This window comes from Leucopleurus acutus (genome assembly GCF_964270905.1).
Source record: "Leucopleurus acutus genome assembly, chromosome: 3".
Taxonomy (NCBI): Eukaryota; Metazoa; Chordata; class Mammalia; order Artiodactyla; family Delphinidae; genus Leucopleurus; species Leucopleurus acutus.
In genome coordinates, this window is record NC_139145.1 from 63,430,256 (window position 1) to 63,452,461 (window position 22,206).

At 51.6% G+C, this 22,206-nt stretch overlaps 1 protein-coding gene across 1 annotated transcript; it reads left to right on the forward strand.

Moving 5' to 3' along the window:
* Window positions 1–10,698: 10,698 nt before the first annotated feature.
* CXCL14 (C-X-C motif chemokine ligand 14) lies at window positions 10,699–18,688 on the forward strand. The gene is made up of 4 exons (XM_082835900.1): window positions 10,699–10,933; window positions 11,108–11,213; window positions 14,974–15,087; window positions 17,656–18,688. Exons 1-4 carry the CDS (start codon window positions 10,870–10,872, stop codon window positions 17,669–17,671), a joined length of 300 nt encoding a protein of 99 aa, XP_082692026.1. The 5' UTR covers window positions 10,699–10,869; the 3' UTR covers window positions 17,672–18,688.
* The last annotated feature ends 3,518 nt before the right edge of the window (window positions 18,689–22,206 follow it).

A 22,206-nucleotide genomic window follows, 5' to 3' on the forward strand; every position in this document is an offset into this window, starting at 1 on the left:
CCTGGTGCCTGCTGTATGAAGGGGTATTCCCAGAGCCCCACCGTGAATCCCAGTCCTGCTATGTGGCGTTTTTCAACTCAACCCAGCCACCTGCTGGGAACCTGGGCAAGTGGTGACACAGGGTCACTTTTCCTGGCACTATGGGGATATGCGCTTAAGTGAAATGAAGGAGAAAGGCCTCAAGGGCTCTCCAAACCATTGCAGATAAAAACTGGAGAAACTTTTTGAGAACCGCAAACTAAAACCACCAAGCTGGGAATTGTTCATATTTCAGAAAGTCTATTTTACCCCAGGGTCCTTTTAAGCCTCCCTAGGCCATTTAAAGAGGGGATTAAATAGGGCAGGAGTGGTTATGACATAATGTGTACCACAGAAAGACAAGTATACACGGTTGTACAGTGCGACTGTAATTATGTGAAAGTCTGCATGGGCTCAGACTGGACTAGCTCTTGGTAAGGTAGAAGGCTCCAGGGTACCCTTTCTTCTCTTCAGTGCTGTTGTACTGTTTTCAGAATAGTATAGCTGTTTCGTTTAGGAAGTTTGCTCTTTTTTATTTTTTATTTATTTTTATTTTTTCAGAGATGGTAGTTGAAGTGATCTCAAACAGATCCAGGTACCAAATCCAATTTTCCAGCCAACTGAATTATAAGTTCGTGACACCAGCGTTCAAGGCTCTCCATTGCCCACAACCCCTCTTCTTATGCTCTATCATCTGACAGCTACTCCCTGACTCATCACACCCTTTCTGGCCTCCAGGCCTTTACTGCTGTTGTTCTGTCCCTGTGGCCCACCCTTCTGTCACCCCTTCTCTGCCTGTATAAATCCCTCTTACCCTTCAAGGTCCATTTCAAGCCTACCTACTCTACGACAGCCCTCCTGCCCCCTCTCTGAATGGGACTGCCCCATCGTCCCCTCTGAAATCAGAACTCATATCAGGAGCCCATTTCAAGGATTCCTCCCAGCCCGCTGGTCTTTGCCTCCCTCCACCTCAGGCATCTTGCGGAGCCACCAGACTCCTTGCAGCCCCTGCAGCCCCGCACGGTGCCTGGCACAGAGTGGGTGCTCAGCAAGTGTTTACCTTGATGTTGTCAAAGGACTTGGCACATCAGAATAAAATATATCCCCCCTCCTCCATCTCAGGCCAAGGAGGACCACTTGGGCAAACACACTTGTACCCCATCCAAAGGGATTTCCTCATTAGTTACTCTTTTCCTCTACATGATAAACAAAGTTAGTCTTTTTGTAACATTTCAAACCCATTGTTAAAGAACTGCTCCAAGTGTTGTGTCTTCAACGGCACAAATTCTGGAAAAGTTTATAAAATGCTTGTGTTGGTCCCGCTGAAGAAGCAGCAACAAGCACCGTCAGCTTCAGCCTCTGCCTTTTCCCTTTGATGCCAGACCCCCGAGCCACACAAACCGGGGCAAACCCGCCCTGCTTCCCAGGCCTGAGCCTCTGCCAGCTCTCAGCGGGCGGCATCTCCCTGTGCACAGGGCCCTTTCCTCTGCGTCTCCAGCCCCAAGAGCTCCCGCTGCCTCGATCCCTCCTGCTGCCTCTCTCCCCAGCATCCACATCTGGTTTCCCTTCTGTACAAGTTTCACAATGGACAGATTTTGCACTTGGAGGATTTATGGTTCCTGCCGCCCGTCCATGCTTCTTGATATGATTCCATTATGTGCTTAAAATCTGGGGCGTGATCTTGGCTCCAGGGAGCTGTTTATGACAATTCTTTTACAGCCTTAAATCGCTCACTGTTAGGAACCTGTATGTGTTCAGAAGCAATGACTGGTTGCTAAGACAGAAAACTGCAATGTGTCTCAGACAGTTGCTTGAAGAGTGTTCTTCACACAAGATTAATTAAGGCTAACGTTCACCTGGCAGGTACATCCTCTGAGCAATGCCTTCGACCTTGTCCTCCTGCATCTGCCCGAGACACTGATTTAGAAGCAAATTAGGAACAACCCCACCCTCACCCCAGACCCAATCACATCCTTCCTTCTGCTGTGCTCCTTCCTCTGGGCGCTAGAGACCCACTGACAGAGGCTTGGTAGAAATGAAAACACCAACTTCACAAACATCTCCCTCTGGATAACAAACAGGACTGAGAACCATCTTTTATTCTCCCTCTATGCATTACTTTTTTCAGGAAAAGGCAAAGAATTCCAGGAATAAGTATACAACGTGCTTATCCCCTGTTCTTTGGTCAAGGACGTCCCTTGACCAAGATTTCTCTTGCCTCCTACCTCCAGCTCTGTCATCCCTTCTTTACCCAATAGATCTTCTCTAAGAGGCAAAACCTAATCATATAGCCCTCCTGCTTGACGTTCTCCAGTGGATCCTTATGACCCAAGTGATGAAGCCCAGACTCCTCAGCACCCCCGCAAGGCCCTGCACAATTTGGCCATGATCTATGTATTCAGTCTTCCAACCCTCCCCCACCGTAGTCCCTGCCCTGCACTCTCCATGCCCTGTTGACTAGCACGCCCTTGACCTTCACTGAGCTGTTGCTTAAACTGTTGCCTCCACCTGTAAAGTCCTCCTGGATCATCGCCTGCCTGTACGAAATCTTCCTCCTTCTCCGCAAGAGCCTAAAGGCCCACTCTGCCCCCCAAGAGAGTTCACAATTGTGCCTATTCGTCCCCTTCCCACCCCTACCATGCAGACCCCAGGGCACTCCATGTCTGTGTGTCTGAAACCACCACTTGAAGGTGAGTGGCCCAAAACCATGCTGCCACCCTCTGGTGCTAGATATAGGGTGACCAGTTAAAATACAGGAATCTCAGTTAGATGTGAATTTCCAATAAACAATGAACACTTTTTTAGTATAAGTGTGCCCCCAAATACTGCATGGGCATCCTGTATTTGTGTTTGCTAAAACTGGCAACCCCAGCTGGATGGGAACTCTGGGATACCCTCCACAGAGAAGAGCTCAGGACCAGAGGCCAGCAGCACAGGGAGAGGAAAGCAGTGGTGAGACCTGGGCAAAAGATGAGGGAGTATTTCCCCATTCCCTCCCGCTAGGAGACAGCATATGGCTGTTCTGAGCAGGTCTCTAGAGCTAGACTGCTTGGAGTCAAAGATCAGTTCTGCTACTTGCCAGTTATCTTGGGCAAGTTTCTTACCTTCTCTGTGCCTCGGTTTCCCATCTGTAAAGTGGGTATAACCTACGTGATGTGGTTATTATGAGGATTAAATAAATTAATATTTGTGTAGCATTTAGAACAGTCCTTGACCAGAGTAAATGTTATATAAGCATTTTATACATATGAAGTAAAAGGAATTAGCCAAGCAAACCCACAGACTGGGGGTGGGTGGGTGAGTCTAGGAGAGTTAATAATAATAATAATAAAATAAAACAAGAACAGACAATTACGAAGCACTTACTGTGCAGCAAAACACTACGCTCTGTGCTTGTCCTATGTTAGTTCATTTAACTCTCACCGCAGTCCATTTGTAATGTTATTATTACTATCCTCTTTTTAAAGATGAGGAAGCAGAGGCACAGTGGTAGTCTAGGATTCTAAACCAGAAAGTCTGACTCCAGAGCTCACTAGACTGCAGTTAACTGTGATACACATTAATTTATTCATCATTCATTCATGCATTGAGCACCTACTGTGTGCCAGGCCCTGAGCTGGTGCTGGGGTACTGGAGTAAACAAGAAAGACACAGAACAGCCACCCTCCCCTTTGGAGCTCATAGACTGATAGGGAAAACCTTGAAGGAGACTTGTAGATGTGAGGAGTTGTACTAGAGAGAAAATGGGGCTATGGAGCGTGCTGACAGCCATGGGCTCTCCCAGACTGGGACAGTGGAGGGGCGGGGAGGGTCCGAGGTGCCCAGTCAGGGAAGGTGTCCCTGTGAAACGACCTCTTTGCAGATTCGTGAGGTAAAACAGCAACCAGTCTGGCTCAGGGGCAAAGGCAGGAGTCTTTGCGCAGAGCAGGCAGCCAGCAAAGGCCTTGAGTTGGGAAGCAGCTTAGAGCTTTCCAGGAACTGAAGAACAGAGGGCGAGGGTGTGGCTGGAGGCCGGCAGGGGCTCAGGGGCAGCGCAGGCTTGGGGGCAGCGCCGGGACCCGCGTCAGGAGACAAGGCTTGGCAGGACCTCCACAGAAGCTAAGACCCCGCTGCCAACAGGAAGCAGTGATCAGGCAAGGCAGAACAAGGCAGCGGGAGGCCTGCTGGGACGGGTCAGTGAGCCATGCCAAGCGAAGCAGGGACAGCGCTGCAGACGGCGCCTGGGCCCTCAGCGTGGTGCTTATCTGCACCGCCGAGGACTCCACGTACCTATTCTGCGGTGCCAGCTACTGGGCAGGCATGCCCATCGCCCAGCATGGGGGACTGCCAAATGGAGTTAAGCCTGCCCCAGGCCTCACTGTTTTGAGTGAATGCTCCTGCATGCATTCATAAAGGAATGCACTCCTTTATGATATGAACATTCAAATAAATTGGAAAACAAGGAGAGAAGCTTTTAAACGATGCCCAAAGTCCTACCACCCAAAGAGAAAGACATTTGTATCTCTTTCTTTGCCATCCTTTATACAGCGGTGGCTGTTTCACATACTTGCAGTCACAGTGTTTACATGACCTTATGTTGTCTCTACTTACTGTATAAGCATTTACTCCATGGAATTCCACAGATTCTATAATCATGAGTCTTCATACCAGTATAATATTTCATTTGAAGCTTTCATTGTTTACTTAACCAATTCCGCCAGTGTTGGGCATTCGGGTTAACTATTTTTAACAAGGAATATCTTTGCATGTGGCATTGCTCCTTTACCAACTTTTAAAATGGATTTTCTGAAGTGGATTAAAAGGATGAAATACTTTACTTCGAACCTTCTGGCTACATACTATAAATATGGTTCCCCCAAATCTTGTCCCACCAGTAAAGGTTAAGTGGCCTTTCCTCAATTTGCAGCTTTGGATGTTACTATTTAAAATAAATATTTCATTACTGAGCAGGACCAAAACACAGTTGCCATGATACTACACATTAATGTGCTTTTCCTTGATTGTTAATGAGGAGGCACATTTTTTATGAGTTGGTTAATAACTGCTTTCCTTTCTTTTTTCCCCCTGAATTGTCCTTTGATGTCCTTTGCTCACTTATACATTAGGGCCTTCTTTGAAAATATCTTTGTTGGCATTCTTAACATAGTAAAGATGCTTGTCTTCAGTGAGGTAGTACTGAATGAATAAATGCTCATTGTTGGTTTGTCATATTTGCTGCAAGCATTTTCTCGTGTGTTTCGGGGAATCCGCAGCACCCTCAGTTAACCCCCTGCTGCCACAGGGCTGCCTGGAGCCCAATTCAACACCGCCTGGCTATGCCCTGCACCATTTCCTCTGGGCTTATGTTGCGCAGGTTCCCTAAACATTCCAAGCGTAAAGAACTTGGGGGACCTTAGCCCTACATCCCCTCCACCTCAGAGCAAGGCCCTGGGAAGGGGATCAGTGTGCAGGACTGTGCTAAAGAAGAACCAGCAAAGATGAAGCAGCTGACTGTCCCAGGTTCCATAGGTTGGACTCTCAGAGAGGCATGCAGACCTCCAGCAGAGGGGGCGGCTAGAGAGAAAGGGGCACCCACCAGGCTTGCATTCAGTTAGCAGCTCTACTACCCAATAGGAGCAGGTATTTTGAGGTTCCCACATGGAATGAGTGGTGACAGGACCAAACAGGTCTCTGGAGCCCAGGATCTCACTATGTTCTAAGAAGTTGGGGGCAGGACCAGGCTGACATTCATGCTCTGGAAGGCTTGTGTGAAGCCACCCCATTTCTGGACCTCAGCTTCCTCATCTGTACAATAATGGCTAGATGGGGTGTCAGTCCCTTCCAGTTCTGGAGTCTAGGATGGCCCTGTACTATCAGGGAAGCATAAAGGGACTCCTCGCTCTGAGAAGCTCAGTCCTGGGAAGAACTGGGGTGGGGCGGAGAGGAATCCAAATGTCTCCCAGCTCCCAGGGCAGGAAACCTTGACCAGTCAAGATGCAAATTCTCAGTAGACCTAGGAGGTGGTGTCCAGATACCTGAGGGGTTTCCTTGAAGCCACACTCGTGCTCATTCACCTCCTCTTCCTCTCAGCGATCTCTTTTCTAAAGCCAATGCCCTGGGGAAGAGCTGGCTTTCCTGGGAACATGGCCTTGCCAATGGCCACCCTTACCCACCCCCTACACACACACATACACATACACACACACACCCATGACCTTGTAGTCTACACAGCCTGAATTCAGCAGTGCTCTCTCACACCCCTGGGCTTTTTCCTGAAACATGCTTTTTTAAATTTACTTAAAAGATATGGAATGAGCCCCTACTATGTGCCACACACTGCTGCAGGCACAAAGGACAAGCAAGACAGACCCAGTACCTACTTCACAGAACGAGGAGGTCAGAGGATGACCCACAATACACTCCAGAACAAACATGAAAATAGCACAATGTGAAGTTGTTGTACATACAGTGTAAAAATTAAAATCGGTCAACAGCGCAGAGAGTGACTGCTGGGGTAGCAGGGATGCTAGTGCGATGGGGTCTAAAGAGTGAATACTCAAGCTGAAGTTTCAGTAAGGAGAAGAGGGTCACACACCAACATCTGGCTAGGGAAGCCGTTTGGGCAGAGGGGCCAACAAGCAAAAAGATGCTGAGATGGGGACAGGTTGGGCATGTCTGAGGGATAAGACAAGGCAGTGTGGTGGAGCACAGCCATGGGGAGAGTGGTGGATGCTGGTCACGAGGCCCCATAGAGCCCTGCTGGGACTTGAGTGGGACTCTTGTGTGAGATCAGAAGCCAGAAGGTCTTTGAGCAGGGGCTCCCCCAGAAGATCATTGTGTGAGGAGCAGGGACTGTAAAGGGGCAGGAATGCCCTCCCTCCCATTGTCAACTGGTGAACTCCTTCTCATCCTTCAGATGCCAACCCAATGGGCACTTCCTTGGTCAGATCCCCTGGTGAGTCTCATAACACCAGCTTCCCTTCATCACTCCTAGCTCTGGGGTAATCTCATGGGTGTCTCTGGTCATTTGATTAATGTCTATCTTCTCCACTAGACTCTGTGCTCCTTTGGGACAGGCACACGTCTGCCTCTGCTCATTGTAAATCCCTAGCACCCTGCACAGAACCTGGCATGCAGTGGGTGCTTAATCAATGTGAACGTGACAAATATGCGAATCCCCAGGGTCTCAGCCCTCAAGGAATGGCTTCCTACTACTTCCTCCCTCCACTGTGCCCCCCACACCTTGCGTCTACCTCTTCCATAGAACCCAGCATGACTGTAAACAGCTTCTGGCACCGTCACACATCCACACACGCATACATACTGGATTGTGCTCCAGAGGGCAGGACGCATGTGTAGTCCTTCACTATACCCCTGGGATCCACTTGAATCACGTGGTGCCTTTGTACGTGCAAAGAACTACCTCGCCCATGTGAACCTCCACCTACTCAGACTCCCCACTTGAGCTCAGTAGAAAGTCTGTGCCTGAAGTCAGGGTCAAGCCCCGCCTTCCCTCTCCCAGTTGAGCAGCTTCACCCACAGACCCACCAGCAGCAGGGGCCCCCATCCTCTCCTAGACCCACAGCCCCAGAATTGCTCACACAAATGGGGATAAGCTCTGTTTGCAAAGATACAATGGCTGTATTTTGCAAACCAAAGATGAGCATACAGACTAAGGCTTACAAATGGGGACAAAACACTGGAAAGTCTGAGCTCTGGTCTGGCCCAGGAAGTTGGGAAACATTGGTCCCTATTTTTAGGGTCAACTACTTTTTCCTATTACAGCACAGCACCCATGATCCTTAGTGCTGTTAGATCCCACTTAATTAATCAGCATATTCTTGAAACAAATGTGATAAAAATAACATTGTTAAATATATAGATATATATTTCACATGCTCTGCAAAAGCTTGGTATTAAAGAAATTCCTGGGACTTCCCTGGTGGCGCAGTGGTTGAGAGTCTGCCCACATGCCACAGAGCTACTGAGCCCGCGCACCACAACCACTGAAGCCTGAGTGGCCTAGAGCAACAAGAGAAGCCACTGCAGTGAGAAGCCTGCGCACCGCAATGAAGAGTAGCCCCCGCTACCCAACACAGCCAAAAAAAAAAAAAGAGAGAGAGAGAGAGAAAGAAAGAAATTCCTTTTGCAGAATAACAAAGTACTATATTTTTTGGAGGGCAATTTGTTAAAAGCCTTAAAATGCACATGCCCCACAGCCCAGTGATTCTATTTCTGAGACATAATTCAAGTTTTAAAGGGCTACTGCAAAACTAAGCTACAAGAATATTTGTCACACAGCACTGCTTGTAAAAATATATCATTCAAAATAATCCAAATGTCCAGCAGGGAGTAATTACTTAAAGTAATTATGGTGCATCTGTACAATGGAATACACTGCAACCAAAATACTACTACTAATAGTACTTATTGAGCACTTACTCTGTGCAACAGACCACCTTAAAAGCTTTATATGCACCATCTTATTTAACTCTCACGATGCTGTAGGTACAATTACCATTCCCATCTCACAGATGAGAAAATCAATACCTAAAAGGATTAGGTTACAAGCCAAGGTCACACAGCTAGGATTCACAGCCAAGGCAGTCTGACTCTAGACACCAAGCTCTTAGCCATTATACTGTATGGCCTCAAACAATATCATTAAAAGAGATATTGTAGAAGCACAACCAGTCACATGGAACAGTGCTGTTGACATAGCGATAGGTGAAACAAGCCAGTTATTAAACAGGACACGCATGCTGATCCCATTTGTGCACTTGCATGTAAGCAAAGACAGAAGGGTTTGCAAAGATAACACTGTAGCATCTTGGTGTAGATTGCTGAGTGGGTGGAATTGTGTGTGTATTTTTTATATTTTCTTCTGCTGTGTTTTCTGTAACAAACATGCTAATTTTGTATTAAGAAAAAATAATTTTAAACTTTAAAAAATTAATGTAAATGCCAAAATCACTCCCTTGCACTTATCCTCTGCATAAACCCAAGTGTCCATCTGTTGGCCTTGCTTTAAGTATAGTTACAGCTGCTTGCACAGGACTCAGGACATGGCCTGAAGCCAATTCACGGGCTCTGCTGGCTCTTCATGGCTCAGCTTCCCCTCAAGGCAGCCAAGGCTCTCCAAGTAGGAAGAGACAGCAGAGATTCTTCCCACTCTAATCCTCAGCAGCCTGCCCATCCCATCACCCCAGGATCCTCTCTGGCACTTGAGCTCCCAGGGGGCCGCTGGGCTGACAGCACAGAGCTGTGTGAGCTGGCAGAACCTGGCAGCTTCTGCCCTGGCTCCAGGTCTGGTCTGGAAGCCAAGCCCAGGGACCCTCGGAGTCTGACACACTCCATCTCCTGTTGCTGGGTCTTTCAAGGAAGTGCTTCACCAAAAAGTGAAGGGCACACATGCCTGAAGGAAGTCAAATGGCCCAGGGACAGGAGCCCCAGTTCTGCAGCCACACGACCAGGGCCCCTCCTGGCCCAGTCACCTGTGTCCTGGCTATGTGATCTTGGGAAAGTTATTTCTTCTCTCTGAGCCTGTTCCAGTGCCCATCAAGTAAAGAAATTAAAATACCAACTTGGAAAGAGACTTGTAAAAAACTATATATATATATATAAACATATATATATATCATACATAAGAGATACATATAAAATAATGATGCCAATAAGTAATATTTCCAGGGCACCAACAGCTAGTCAGGCACTCAAACACTTTCTAGGTATGATCTTATGGAATTCTCACAGCAGCACTGTGACTACTCACACTTCATGGATGACGAAACCAAGGTGTAGAGCGGCTAAGTCACTTGCACTGGTAAATAGTGGAGCAGGAATTTCTGTCACCATGCCTGGGCCCACACCGCCACACCACACATCCTGGCACAATGTCTAGAACATGGACTTCATCCAGATGGTTACCACTGTCACGTCTCCCTGCCCAGCCACTGCCTAACTCTGGAGAATGATGTGACAGTGAAGAGAGCCACCCACCTGGTTCTCCCCACCCCCCACAGGCCCACAGACTTTTGGAAGTCTTCCTTCCAGATTAGCCAAAGCTCCACACACACACACTCTTTGAGCCAGCTCCAGGGACCACAGGCCATGGCTTTGCTGCTGCACATCCTGCGGTGACCACCCTCCAAACCTGGCCTTGTGCTCTGGCCACCAGTGCTGCTGGCCCAACAGGGACAGCTCACGCTCTAGGAGTCAGGCCTGCTGGCACTCACACCTGGCACCTGCCCCAAAACCCTTTCAAGTCTCCTCGAGAATCTGGGCCTCGGGCCTGGGTCTCCCAGCGGCTCACAACAGCAGGCCAGAGGGAACCACGAGAATCATAAAAGCAGTGAGTGCCCTTAAGCAGCCTCGCCACCGTCAAGTGGCGCCCGAGCACTGGCTCTGGCTCTGTGTGCGTGCTGGAGCCTGGGTGTGCAAGTGTATGAAGGAGAGCGTGTGTGAGAGCGAGAGGGTCGCGGATGTAAGTCTGAATGTGCAAGTGCGCGCGTGGTTCTGAGTGTGCGCTGCTGCGATCGCGGTCCGGGGCGGGCGGCGGGCGGGGAAGGTCTCCGCCCCCCCCCCCCCAACCGCGTTGAGAAATCTCAGTGAGTCCCCGAGTGGTTCTGCATATTAATGAGCTCGGAGCGGATTTAAAAGAGGCCTGGGCGGGCGGAGGGAGACTGTGGAGACAGCCCGGAGCCGAGCGCAGAGCGCCGCGGGGTGCCACAGCCGCGAGGCTCCCACCGACGGGCGCAGCAGGAGCGAGTGGAGCCGGGAGGCGCGCTCCGGGTAGAAAGAGCCAAGCCCGGCGCCCGGACGCGCGGGCGCCCTCCCCGAGCCCCTGCTCCCGCGCCGCACCCCTCGGCCAGCATGAGGGTCCTGACGGCAGCGCTGCTCCTGCTGCTCCTGGCGCTGTGCGCCGCGCGCGTGGACGGTGAGTGCCTGGGAGGTCCCTTGGCGCCAGCCCGGCCCGTCCTGGGGAACCCCCAACGCCAACTGCTAAGCTCCCCGGGATCCCTGGGGTTCTGGGTGGGCACTGAGGGTGGTCAATGAGTTGCGAAGGAGACCCCTCGCGCCACTGAGCAGCCCCCCGCGCGCTCTCTCGCAGGGTCCAAATGCAAGTGCTCCCGGAAGGGACCCAAGATCCGCTACAGCGACGTGAAGAAGCTGGAAATGAAGCCAAAGTACCCGCACTGCGAGGAGAAAATGGTTATGTGAGTTCTCGCTCTTCGCCGCGAGCGTGTGCGCTCAGCTCTTAACCGGGTGCTGCGGCGCAGCTTGGGGCTGGGTCGGGCTAACAAGCCTTTCTCTCAGCCTTTGTCAAGGCCTTGGCGGAGCCTTTGTAATTGCCTAGCGAGTCCTTAGGACGCTGGCACGGCAGTCTGGAAGAGAGTTTGAAAAAAGGGTCACGGTACTGTGCTCCGGAAACAGCCTCTCCGAGGAGTTCACCCTTGCTAGGATTCAAATGGGTAGCCTAGGGGTTGCACTGCCCCCCCTTTCTAGGGTGATCAAGGGTTAAATGGCTTCCGTGTGCCAACTTAGAACACCCAGATTGAAATCACTCAGAATACACCCAGAACTATTAAACTGGAACCCAAACTGTGAGGCGTGCTGCCTTACTGTTACTGGAGAAAGAATTAAAGCAAACATTGTCTGACGTCCTCAGAACCTCCTTTCAGGGCCTTTTTCTGATCAGGGGACCGTGGCCGTCTGGTTTTTGGCTTCTAGCGATTGCATTTTGAGAACGATCCTCACTCTTCCAACACCAGCTGGACTCCTGTGGGTTCCTGAGCAGTCTTGTGGAAAGGGCTCTGTTGGAGTTAACGTGCCATGAGGGTGAAGCCCTGCTTGGTGGGGATGCGGGGAATATTTTAAAAAGTGGGGCAGAGCGAGAGAACACTGCGTTTCCTTTGCTCCCCTGCCTTCCCAATTAACCACTTGAGGCCAGCACCACTGTTTCCCCATCAATACGCTCTTGGCCAGGAAGGGAGCCCTTGGCAAAGCAGCTACCAAATATCTGCCACGGACCATTGGCCCCTCTTCCCCTCCCCCAGAAACAGGACACACTTTATTCTCAGTCTGGGCAAGTGCCTTCCATTCACTGGCCCCGCTGGCCCAAAGGCCTCCACACAGTGTCTGCAAAGGCAGCTCCCACCGCCCGCCCCCTCCACTGCCACCTGGGGTCTGCGCAGTCAGGGTGAAGTTAGGGAAATTCAGAAAATCACTGGGCCTGAGCTAAACCCCTCTGCCTTCCTTCCTGGGCACCTAAATTAGCCTCCTGTCCCTGCCCCTTTGCCCTGCCCCTTGCCTTGCAGACCCAGGTCCAGAAAAACTGCTAGAAAATCCTTTTGGGTGGGAGCTAGAGGTCACACAGCCGAGGGAGGAGCTACAAGCCCCTCAGGGTTCTCAGCTCTCTTGGGGTGAAAATGACAGGGACGTTAACTTTGCACTCCTCTCAGTGCTGAAAAATGCTCCACACACCAAGCTGAGCTGTTGAGTCCTTGCAGGAAAGGAGGAGCAGGGTATGAGGTGCAGTGACATCTCAAAAGGACAGAACCCTCAGTAAACAGGCTTGCCCTTTTTCGTGGCTATACTTTTCAGAATAGAGAGAAAACTGACAGCCAGGCAAGTGCATGAGAAGGCTTTATGTAGCCTTGTGAAAACTTGCAGGGGTCTCATGAGATCCGCACACAGTCACCCTCTTCTAAACCTCCAACCCATACCCAGGACCCTACCTCCCTCCCTGAAGGGCTGGAGGTCCTCTCCCCTCTCAAGCTCCTAGACTCTCCAGATCACATGAGGGACCAGTGCTTTTTTCCCAAAGCCGGTTTTTAGCCCCAAAGCTGAACTAAAGGAAGTTTTCCAGTTCACCCTGAGTCACCTAGAAATCTCTGATGAGGCTTGGGACGCAGCTTGCTTTGCAATTGGGAGTCCTTGCACTCAGAAGGATCCAGTAGAGCCAAGATTCTAGAAGGGGCAATTTGTTTCATATACCCCGAGTTATTGCTGAAACCCTCGGTATCCCAGAACCACTGAGGACAGGCACACAGGACCCAGAATTTCTGCACAATTGCTGGGGGCAGAAATCCTCATGTCTTCACCCCACAACCAACTTTCAAAGTCCCCGTGTTATGACTGAGCATTTGAGCACCGTGGTGGGAGGGCTGAGCGTCCTCCCCTGCTGTCCCAACCTTCAGGATTTGGGATCCTCAGCCTGTACGCTGACCTTACGGAGGAGGGGATTTTTATCTGGCTTGGCTACAGCCTTTTATTCCAAGTGCAAAGGCAGCACTGTAGGCAGAGAGCAAAGCATGGGCTAAATTCCTGCAGAGCGACTAGGTACTATGGGGGAGGGGACCTGGACTCTACTCTGAAGCCCGGCCCCATGCTTGAGACCTAGCAGAAGGGACCCAGGGAGCCACAGGTCTCATAGAGAGGGCCAGCGAAGGCAGAGCCCAGTCACCTGGCATTACCACAAGACCTGTCCCTGCCCTGGGAGGCTCAGGCCATGGTGAAGGCCCTGAAAACTCAGAGCACAGGGGAGCGAAGAGAACAGGTTGCCCAGAAATATTCTGCCCCCATTCAGGTAGCAAGATTCGATTTCCTCTCCCCATCAACTGGGAGACTCAGAGTTCATGGCGACCCTGCTCCTTTCCAGACCTTGGCCCAGGCATCCTGACACTTCACTGTTAGGAGCCTACGGGGTGCTGGCTGACCTCTGTCCCTCCCTTCCCACTCTTCCCATCCCAACCTCCAACCACCCCTTTTTGCCCCCTCAGCCCACAGCCCAGCAGCCAGTCCACCACCATACCTCGCTCCTGCGTGTCACCTCCCAAGGAGTGACATCTTCACCTCTCACCTTCCAGTTTTCCATGTTCGCTAGGTTGACCCTCATTTTTGAACACCATCATTCCCCCCCCCACCCAGAAGCTTCCTCTGAACTCCTGCCACCCTGGCCCAGCCCTGGCTGAGAGGGGCATAGCAGTGCTGGGCAGCAGCCTCTCCCTTCCTCCTCCCTCCCAGGCTGGACCTCACACACTAAGGCTTCTTCTTGGCCATCCCATCTTCCACAATTGCTAATAACAGTAACTATTCATTGTGCTAGGCACTTTGCATAGATTATATCTTTAATCATCCCAGTAACCCTAAGAGGTAGGTCCTATTATTATACCCATTTTATGGATGTGCAAACTAGGTTCAGAGAGGCTACCCAAGGTCCCACAGACAGACCTGGGATTCAAACCCAGGCCCTACGCTCTGTATAAAGCCACCTGCTTCTCTACCACATGGCTAGACCTCCAATGGTGTTGGAACACTGGCTGATAGAGACTTGAAGGGCAGTCTTATTTTCCTGCCCAAGGGTGAGATAACTGGGACTCATGCTCAGGAATCAAAATGGGCTTCAAGGCCAACAAGACTTAGCTTCAGGGTCAACAAATGCCCAGCCCCAGAACAATCTGCAGAGGGTCAGGGGAACTAGGGTTTGAAAGATCAGACAGAGACCACGGCACATCCAAGCCCTGCCATGGAGCTCCTCACATCCAAGGATGAGGTCTTGGCATGCATACTTCGCTGGCATTAGCTCTCTCCACCTCTCAATCCCAGGTTCAGAGGAGCTGGAAGAGTCCCCTGACCTTCGTTCCCCAAGGGAGCCATCAGTGCTGTGGGCAACACCCTGCATGGGGGTGGGCTCGGGGGTGGGGGACTGTCCCAGACTTTGAGGGCTCCAGGGGGAAATGTGAGAGCCCATCACTCTGCACAGGGTTAGACCCGAACGTGGAGTCAGATTAAGGGGACAACCAGAACCTTCCAAAGAGCAAGGGAGCGAGCATATGGGTAGGCTTCCTTGAAAGGAGGGAGGAGGCCACAGTCTCTCAGTGCTCTGATTGGGACAGACCAGGGCCACCCACAGGCCACACTGAGGGGCTGTCATTCAGGCTTCTCAACCCTCCATCCCATCCTGCTCCATTTCAGCATCACCACCAAGAGTGTGTCCAGGTACCGGGGTCAGGAGCACTGCCTGCACCCCAAGCTGCAGAGCACCAAGCGGTTCATCAAGTGGTACAACGCCTGGAATGAGAAGCGCAGGTATGCCCCACTGCCCCTCACCTTCCTTCCCACCACCCTACCAGATCCAGAGTCTAGACCCCTTCTAGGTCATCTAGCCCCATCTAAGGCATGAACACCCACTACAGTTGCCACAATAAGCAGATACCCAGACATGGCTTACATACTCCCAGGGATGAGGAACTCACCACTTAACTTACTGCTACACTTATTGCTCTCTTGGACAATTGTAAGCATCGAAAATTGATCCTTTTGCGAACTAAAGTTTGTCTCATTCTAACTTTTATGAAGTTAGGGTAGTCCTAATTCCTCTCCTTATTTAAGTAACTTAAGTTTTCTGACCCCCAATTTCCCTCTGTCAAATGGCTGGGTGAATGCCCAGCATGGCTCTCTCTCTCCGTGATTTGTGTGGTTTGGTGAAACACAGCTGCTTAAGTGACTGGGTTTATTAACTAAAAAACTGTGGGTACAACCATAAGATGATGAGGACAACTCCTTGCCAACAGCATAGTCTCCCCTCAGGGTGCCCCATGCCCCCTGCTGCCCAGAAGCCTGATAAACTCCTTCCTGTACAGGTGCAGGGAGGGACTTTGGGTTTGACCCTCTAAAATTAGAACCGCTCTTACCGTCAGGGGTTAGCAGTGGCCAGATGACCAGAGTCCTGAACTAGACCCCTAACCCCAACCTGGTCTGAGCTGTTCTCCCATTATCAGAAAATGGCTTCCCATCTCTGATCTCCTGGGGTCCCATGTCTGGCCTCAGAGGGGGAGGCAAGTTCCTGGCTCCCCTATGCTACATAAAGGTGAGCCTGTCCTAGAGCAGACCCACTCCTCACACACTCAGAGCCTGTTTACACCTGAATCTGCAGAGCATGACCAGGGAAGCGTGCACATACACGTACACACACACACACACAGGTGAGCACCTCAGGAGCTGGTGCCTGCACCTCATCCCGCAGAGGGGGGAACAGAGGCTAAGTTGGGGGGAGTGACTTGTCTGGGAGCACAAGTCAGGAAGCTAGGTCTCCTGGCGTCACCTTCCCCTCCCTCCAGCGGGTACCCACGCCACCCTCCCATCGCCCCTCCTCCCCGCCACCCCCAGCACTTCCCTAAGCTCAGCCCATGACCAGCTCTCCCACAGCTGACACTTGGGCCCAACCCCAGTACCTGAGCCTTTTGTGCTGCCTCCAAAACTGCCTCATCCACAATTGCTTGAAATAGAAAGTGATGAGAGCAAGAGATTATTTTCCATAAATCTACTGGAAATGAAGCCCTCTTTCTGGTCAGGCCAGGCAGCTCACATGACAAACACGGGACACCTCCTGTCCAGTCACCCTCTGGGCCCTGCATCATCAAAAGTGGAATGAGGCTGACTGCAGGGCCAGTTCACAGAGGCGCGGGCAAGTCTTCATCAGGTTGCTGGGAGATCCAGCCTTTGTCCCAACCCCTCCACCTGGGGCCACAGCTTTGATGAAAAGGAGGCAAGCCTGGGTCCATGCAGCCCCGCTCTTTTTGTTGCTGCAAAATCCATAGATGAGAGCGGTAAGGGCACCTTTGCTACCAGGCCTCCCATCACTTCCTTACAAAATGAGTTCATCCCTCCTTCTTGGAATGCTAAGGTGTCCTGGGAGAGGATGTGGGCATTCCCTTGTCCTCCTCGCCTCCCCTCCCTCTGTACAGGTTGAAAATGTCTTTGTGGAGATAAAGGAACCATCTTGAAGTCCTCTTTGCAGAGACAGGGAGAGGGAGAGAATGCTGAACCTAGAGGAGAGACAACAGAAGGCAGCGGCCGGCCCAGGCTGTGGGGCGAGACTAGAGGGCTTCCAGGAGCTCAGAGCCAGAGCTTCCGGCTGCCACCAGAAGCAGCAGCAGCAGGCATTTGACTTCGGTGCATAATTACTCAGAAATCAGGAACGAGGCGGAAGGAGCAGGGCACGACCTGGATGTGACGTGTGGTCCCACGGCAGCCATGCGGCAGAAAGGAGGGGATTTAAGTATCTAAACAGAGATGGTTGCGGAGGTGAGGGGGAAGTCAGCTTGTGAGCGCTCACAGTAGTTCCATTCTGGTAACTACTAGAGGAAGTGACCTTGAGCCACGGGCCTCTGTGGCAGCCCCAGCCCCACTAACCGCCCTTCAGTCTTCAGGCAGCGGCTTGTGGAACTGGCATTTTTTTCTGGAGAACATGTATTCTTGGGCTAAATACAAAGAAAGACACAAGCCTAAATGGAGGGAAGGGATGCCTCTGCCCCTCCCCCCATCCACGCCACCATTGACATTCAGTGTTCGTGTTGGGCAGACTTTCAGTCTCTTGTTTCTGAGTTTCCTCATATACCAGGAAGGTTTGCTTCCTAGAGCTTTGAGGATAAAAAGAAACTGCAGAGGTGGAGGCTGTGTAGAAAGGACAGAGCCAGGTTCAGGTGAGCTTTTATGCCCATGTGCTGACCTCCTCTGAAGTGTCCCCTGCTTCTCCTGGGCTCCTGCGGTCCTGGGAGAGGCGCTCCCCAGGCCAGGTGCAGAGAAGCTCAGACACCGGCCTGTGCGTTTCCTGCCTCGTCCTGAGCCACTGAAATGGGTGTTTTCTCTTCCCAGGGTCTACGAAGAATAGGGTGAAAAACCCCTGACGGGAAAGCTTCACACCGGTTGGGACACAAGCAAAGGGCTTTGCAGATTAAAAAAACAAACCCTTTCTTTCTCACAGGCATAAGACACAAATTAAATATTGTTACAAAGCACTTTTTACCGGGGGTCAGTTTTTACATTTTATAGCTGTGTGCAAAAAGGCTTCCAGATGTGAGACCCTTCTCTCTTGTGTTCCAGATTTCGTCACAAGCTGCTTTTTACTGAAGAGGGGAGAAACTCATGCCTTTCCTTTATTAAAAAAAAAAAAAAAAAATGCTTTTTTGTATCTGTCCAGACATCACTATACATCTGAGCTTTATAAGCACCTAGGAGGAACAGGGAACTTGTTTGAGACATTTCATAGCAGCGTTGCTCCCTTCCTAGCGTGGGAAGCTTCCGCTCAGAGGTCCTGGCGCCTCGGCACAGCTGCCACAAGCTCTCCTGGGCTCATGGTCGGTCATAGCCTCAGGGGGACTCAGTAGCGGTCCCAATGGCCCCAATTGTCGGGCAAGCAGGAGCAGATCTCTCTGCATCTGTTCTTTGAGGAACTCAAGTTTGGCTGCCACAGAAATGTGCTTCATCCCCGGGGTTAATTTTTACACATTCCAGGAAACATTTCCAAGATCCTGGGATGGCGAGGCAAATAAATGGTCCTTAAGGAAGGTCCTTAAGGAATGGTCCTTGGGTCTTCTCTCCAACCTGAGCGTTTGTGAAAGTTTCACTGCTTCAAAACCACATGGAGTTACTGATGCTGTAGCGAAAATCTTAGGAGAAAACTTAAAAATATACAAATACACGTACAATATACAGCTACAGATACACATGCTGTTGACGAGGGAAAACCTTCAAAGCATGTTTCTTTTACTCATGACAATGGAACATGCAGTACTAAAGCAATCTGTGATTCCCCACGTAATTCTTCAGTGTTAAACAGTGCAGTCCTCCTTCGGTGCAGCCCTCTTTAAGATGACCACACGCCTTTCCCTTTGTAAATATACTCTTAGGAAGGCCCCCTCTACACATGTCCCTTCAGTATGTGCCGTGTTGCATATTGTGGCGTATGCTATGTAAATGTCAGAAACCGTTAGCATTGCATGCAGGTTTGATATTCTTTCTAAGACAAAAAGAAAAGTAATAAAACATATTTGAAATGTACCAAAATTTTAGAGTACTGACTTTTTTTCTACTTAATTAAGCCAGGATGACAACCAAATGTTTACCACATCCTGAATAAACAGGGACAGATGCACTGGGGAGGAAAACTTGTGTTTCCCGATACCTGTCAACACCGTCACCTCTATAGAATGTCCTGAAGACAGAAAGCCAGGCTTCGAGGCGGATGCTTCTTCCCTGCCTGGCTCCCACACCTGGGGCAGGTTCATCAGAACAGCCAGGTCGGCGCCTATAGGACCACAGGGTCACGCTGCCATCCTTATTTAGGGAAGGCAGTAGATGCGGGACCCGTCAAGACCCCTGGGGTCCAGGGCCCCAGGATTCTAGTGGGGCTCAGGCAAGGGCAGGAAGTGCCCACCTACAGGGCTCCGCAGCCAGGCTGTGTGGGAGCCACAGCCAAGGCGACACTGAAGGTCCACTTCTCCTGCAGGATGGAGATGATGAGCGCACACACCTCACGGCGCTTCTGGGGACTGAAGGAGGCAATCCATGTAAAGCGCTCAGGACACCAGGGCATGGCGAGCGCTCGGTAGATGTGAGCTCCTTCAACATCCACAAGACCAAGCCACTTTGCACTCTGCACAAACTGCCCACAGCCCCACACCTCAGGTACCCCAGTCAGCCGCGCCCTGAAACAGGCCCCTCTGTGCCCGGCTGGATCCCACATGCTCCACAGGACTGCCCAAGGGGACATGCCTCCACCCTATCTGCACCTCTTGTCTGCTTCGCCAGGAACCAGCAGCCAGGCACCCATGTCCCTTCACCTCCGAGGATGGCTTCCTGGCTCTGCCAGCGCTTACAGGGACACACAGCAAGTACCCTGCCCTAGCACCTCCTCAGCAAGATGCTACTGCATCCTTTCCATCATCTCCTGGCGCTTCCAAGTCCCACCAAGTGTATATGCCTGAGGAAACTGAGGACCAGAGAAGTTAGGAAAGCTGCCCAGGGTCACTCTTCACACAGCTCCAATGACTGAGCCTGGCAACCTCTTTGCTGAGAGGAGCAGGACAGGGTGGGCCGAGTCCACGCTGAGCTGGGGAGACTGTGAATGCCCGATGTGGTCCCACTTTCCCTTCATCATGGAGGAAGAAGGGAGACTGGACAGGAAAGCCCGGACACCAGCAGACAGAAAGGAGAGCCCCAGTGTGAGGGCACATTCCAGGGCAGGGGAGAGCAGAGGCCAGGCCCCTCTCCGCCGGGAACCCTGACCCCTGCTTGGCCCCAGATCAGCATACCTTGCTGGGGCCTCACCAGGGTGAGCCACCGTAAGGAACTCGGCTGAAGGATCCCCCCTGCCCTCCCCCCAGCCCCCTCACCCTCCCCACACCTGGCCCTGACAACGCAAAGGCCTCCCCATCTGCCGACACCACGGCAGGGGGCGGAGGATTCTCTATGCTGCTCCCTGAGTTGCAGGCTTCACCCTCCACTCACTCTGGACGCGCTACGCGCCCTCGCTCACGGCTCTCCTCTGTCCCAGCTGTGGCTCTAGAAGCAGCACCTCCTCCTCCAGCCCTGCTGGCCTGTGAGTCCCCTCCCTCTCTGACCTCCCAAGACACAGATTGGATTCTTAGTAACAATGTCCCCCTACAGTGTGCCAGGCACTGACCCAGGCACTTGCCGTGCTGCTCATTCTGCACCCTCCCGGCAGTGCTGTGTTGTAAATGCCCAGACAAAGGACCCAATGTGCACGAGAGACGCAGACGGTAAGCAGAAGGAGAGCTGGACTTCGAGCCCCGGTGTGTCAGAAAGCAGGAGTGGAGGTCTTGTGTGTAAACGTCTCGTCCCCTACAGAGGCTGTGTGCCCCGGGAGAACAAAGGTAGGCTATGCTTCCTGGATGACCTGGACCCTGTCCTCCAGTAGACAAGCACTAGCTGGACCACTAAGAATGGGTTCTCAGCCCCAACACTTCACCAGGAGAGGGCCCTGCAGTGCCAGGAACTGTGCTTGGCTCCAGGGAAGATGCCCCTTTTCCCGCTTACAGAACTGCTTCCTGTTGTGTTTCTCCTCTGGGCTTCCCAGCAGCCCTATGAGTGTCCACCCACCACATTCCAGAAAGGAGAGTAACTCTAGTGTAGCAAACAAGGCCAGGCCGCTTTTCCAAGTAGCTCTTCCAGGCCTCCCTGGGAAGGGGTGAACACGCTCCTTTGTGCATGGGCGGACCAGGCCCCATGTGGGCCCCATCTTCAGAGCCACCACTTCCTCACAGACAGGCATGCTTTGGGATCCAAAAGCCAGGAGGTCCCTGACCCCCGACTCTTCCCACAGGCAGGTCCTGAGCAGGTACGCAGTGTTGCCCCAGACTCAACACAGGGACGGACACATCCTCAGAGAGTTCCAGCCCAGCTCTGCTGCTCATCTTCACCCACCCGGCCAAATCTCCACCATGAAGCTTTTCCCGGTCACCTTGGACCTGCAGCCAGGACCACCTACATAACTGGGGTCAGGACCAGCTACATAATCGCAAGGTGTGGTACAAATTAAAGATGCAAGGCCCTCTGTTCAAATTTTAAGAATTTCAAGATGGCAACAGCAGAGCATGAAGCCCCAGCACAGGGCTCTGTGCAACTCTCACATCACAAGCCCACGGCACCGGCCCTATAGCTCAGGTATCAACTCTAACACCCATCTGGATGGCCCATTTGAGCCCTGAGTTATTACATGACTTGTACTATAATTTAACACCTTTATTTTAACTTGAACAGCTAATAAGATATGATCTAAGAAGCCAGGGACTATGCCTTACACTTCTTTGCAAAAACCTCCTGGAACCTTTGATAGCGCTTAGGACGTACTCAAACACCATGAATTAATCTTCGTCGTAAGGAGCTCCCAGAGAACGTACTTTCTGCACTCATTCACTGAGCCACCACTACATGCAAAGCCCTGTGCTGGCCACCACAGGGAATGAAGGCTGGTGAGGCGCCGTCCCTCATCTTCAAGGGCAGAGTTCATCATTCGTGACCCAGCCACTGTTCCATCATGAAGCATCTGCTATATGTGGCACACTGCTGGATGCTGGGGACGACCCCTCCGGAAACTCCCAGTCCAAAGGGAGATGAAGACACTGCCTGAAATTGCCTGTCGGTCTAACACTAAGCCAGAGGGCCACACAGCAGGCTCTGGGGACACCCCAAAGAGACACCTCACCCAGTCTCGGAGGGGGCGACCCCTGACCAAGACCTATCAGTCTGGAGAGAGCTCATGGCAAATTGTAAGTTGTTCTTAGGCAATGACAGGAAGTCCTGATTCCATCCTGTCCCTGACGTGGCCCGTGGCTCCCTGTGTCCATATGCGATGAGACAGGCCAGCAGAAACAGAGAGCGCCAGGGCCGGAAGTGGAGAATGTG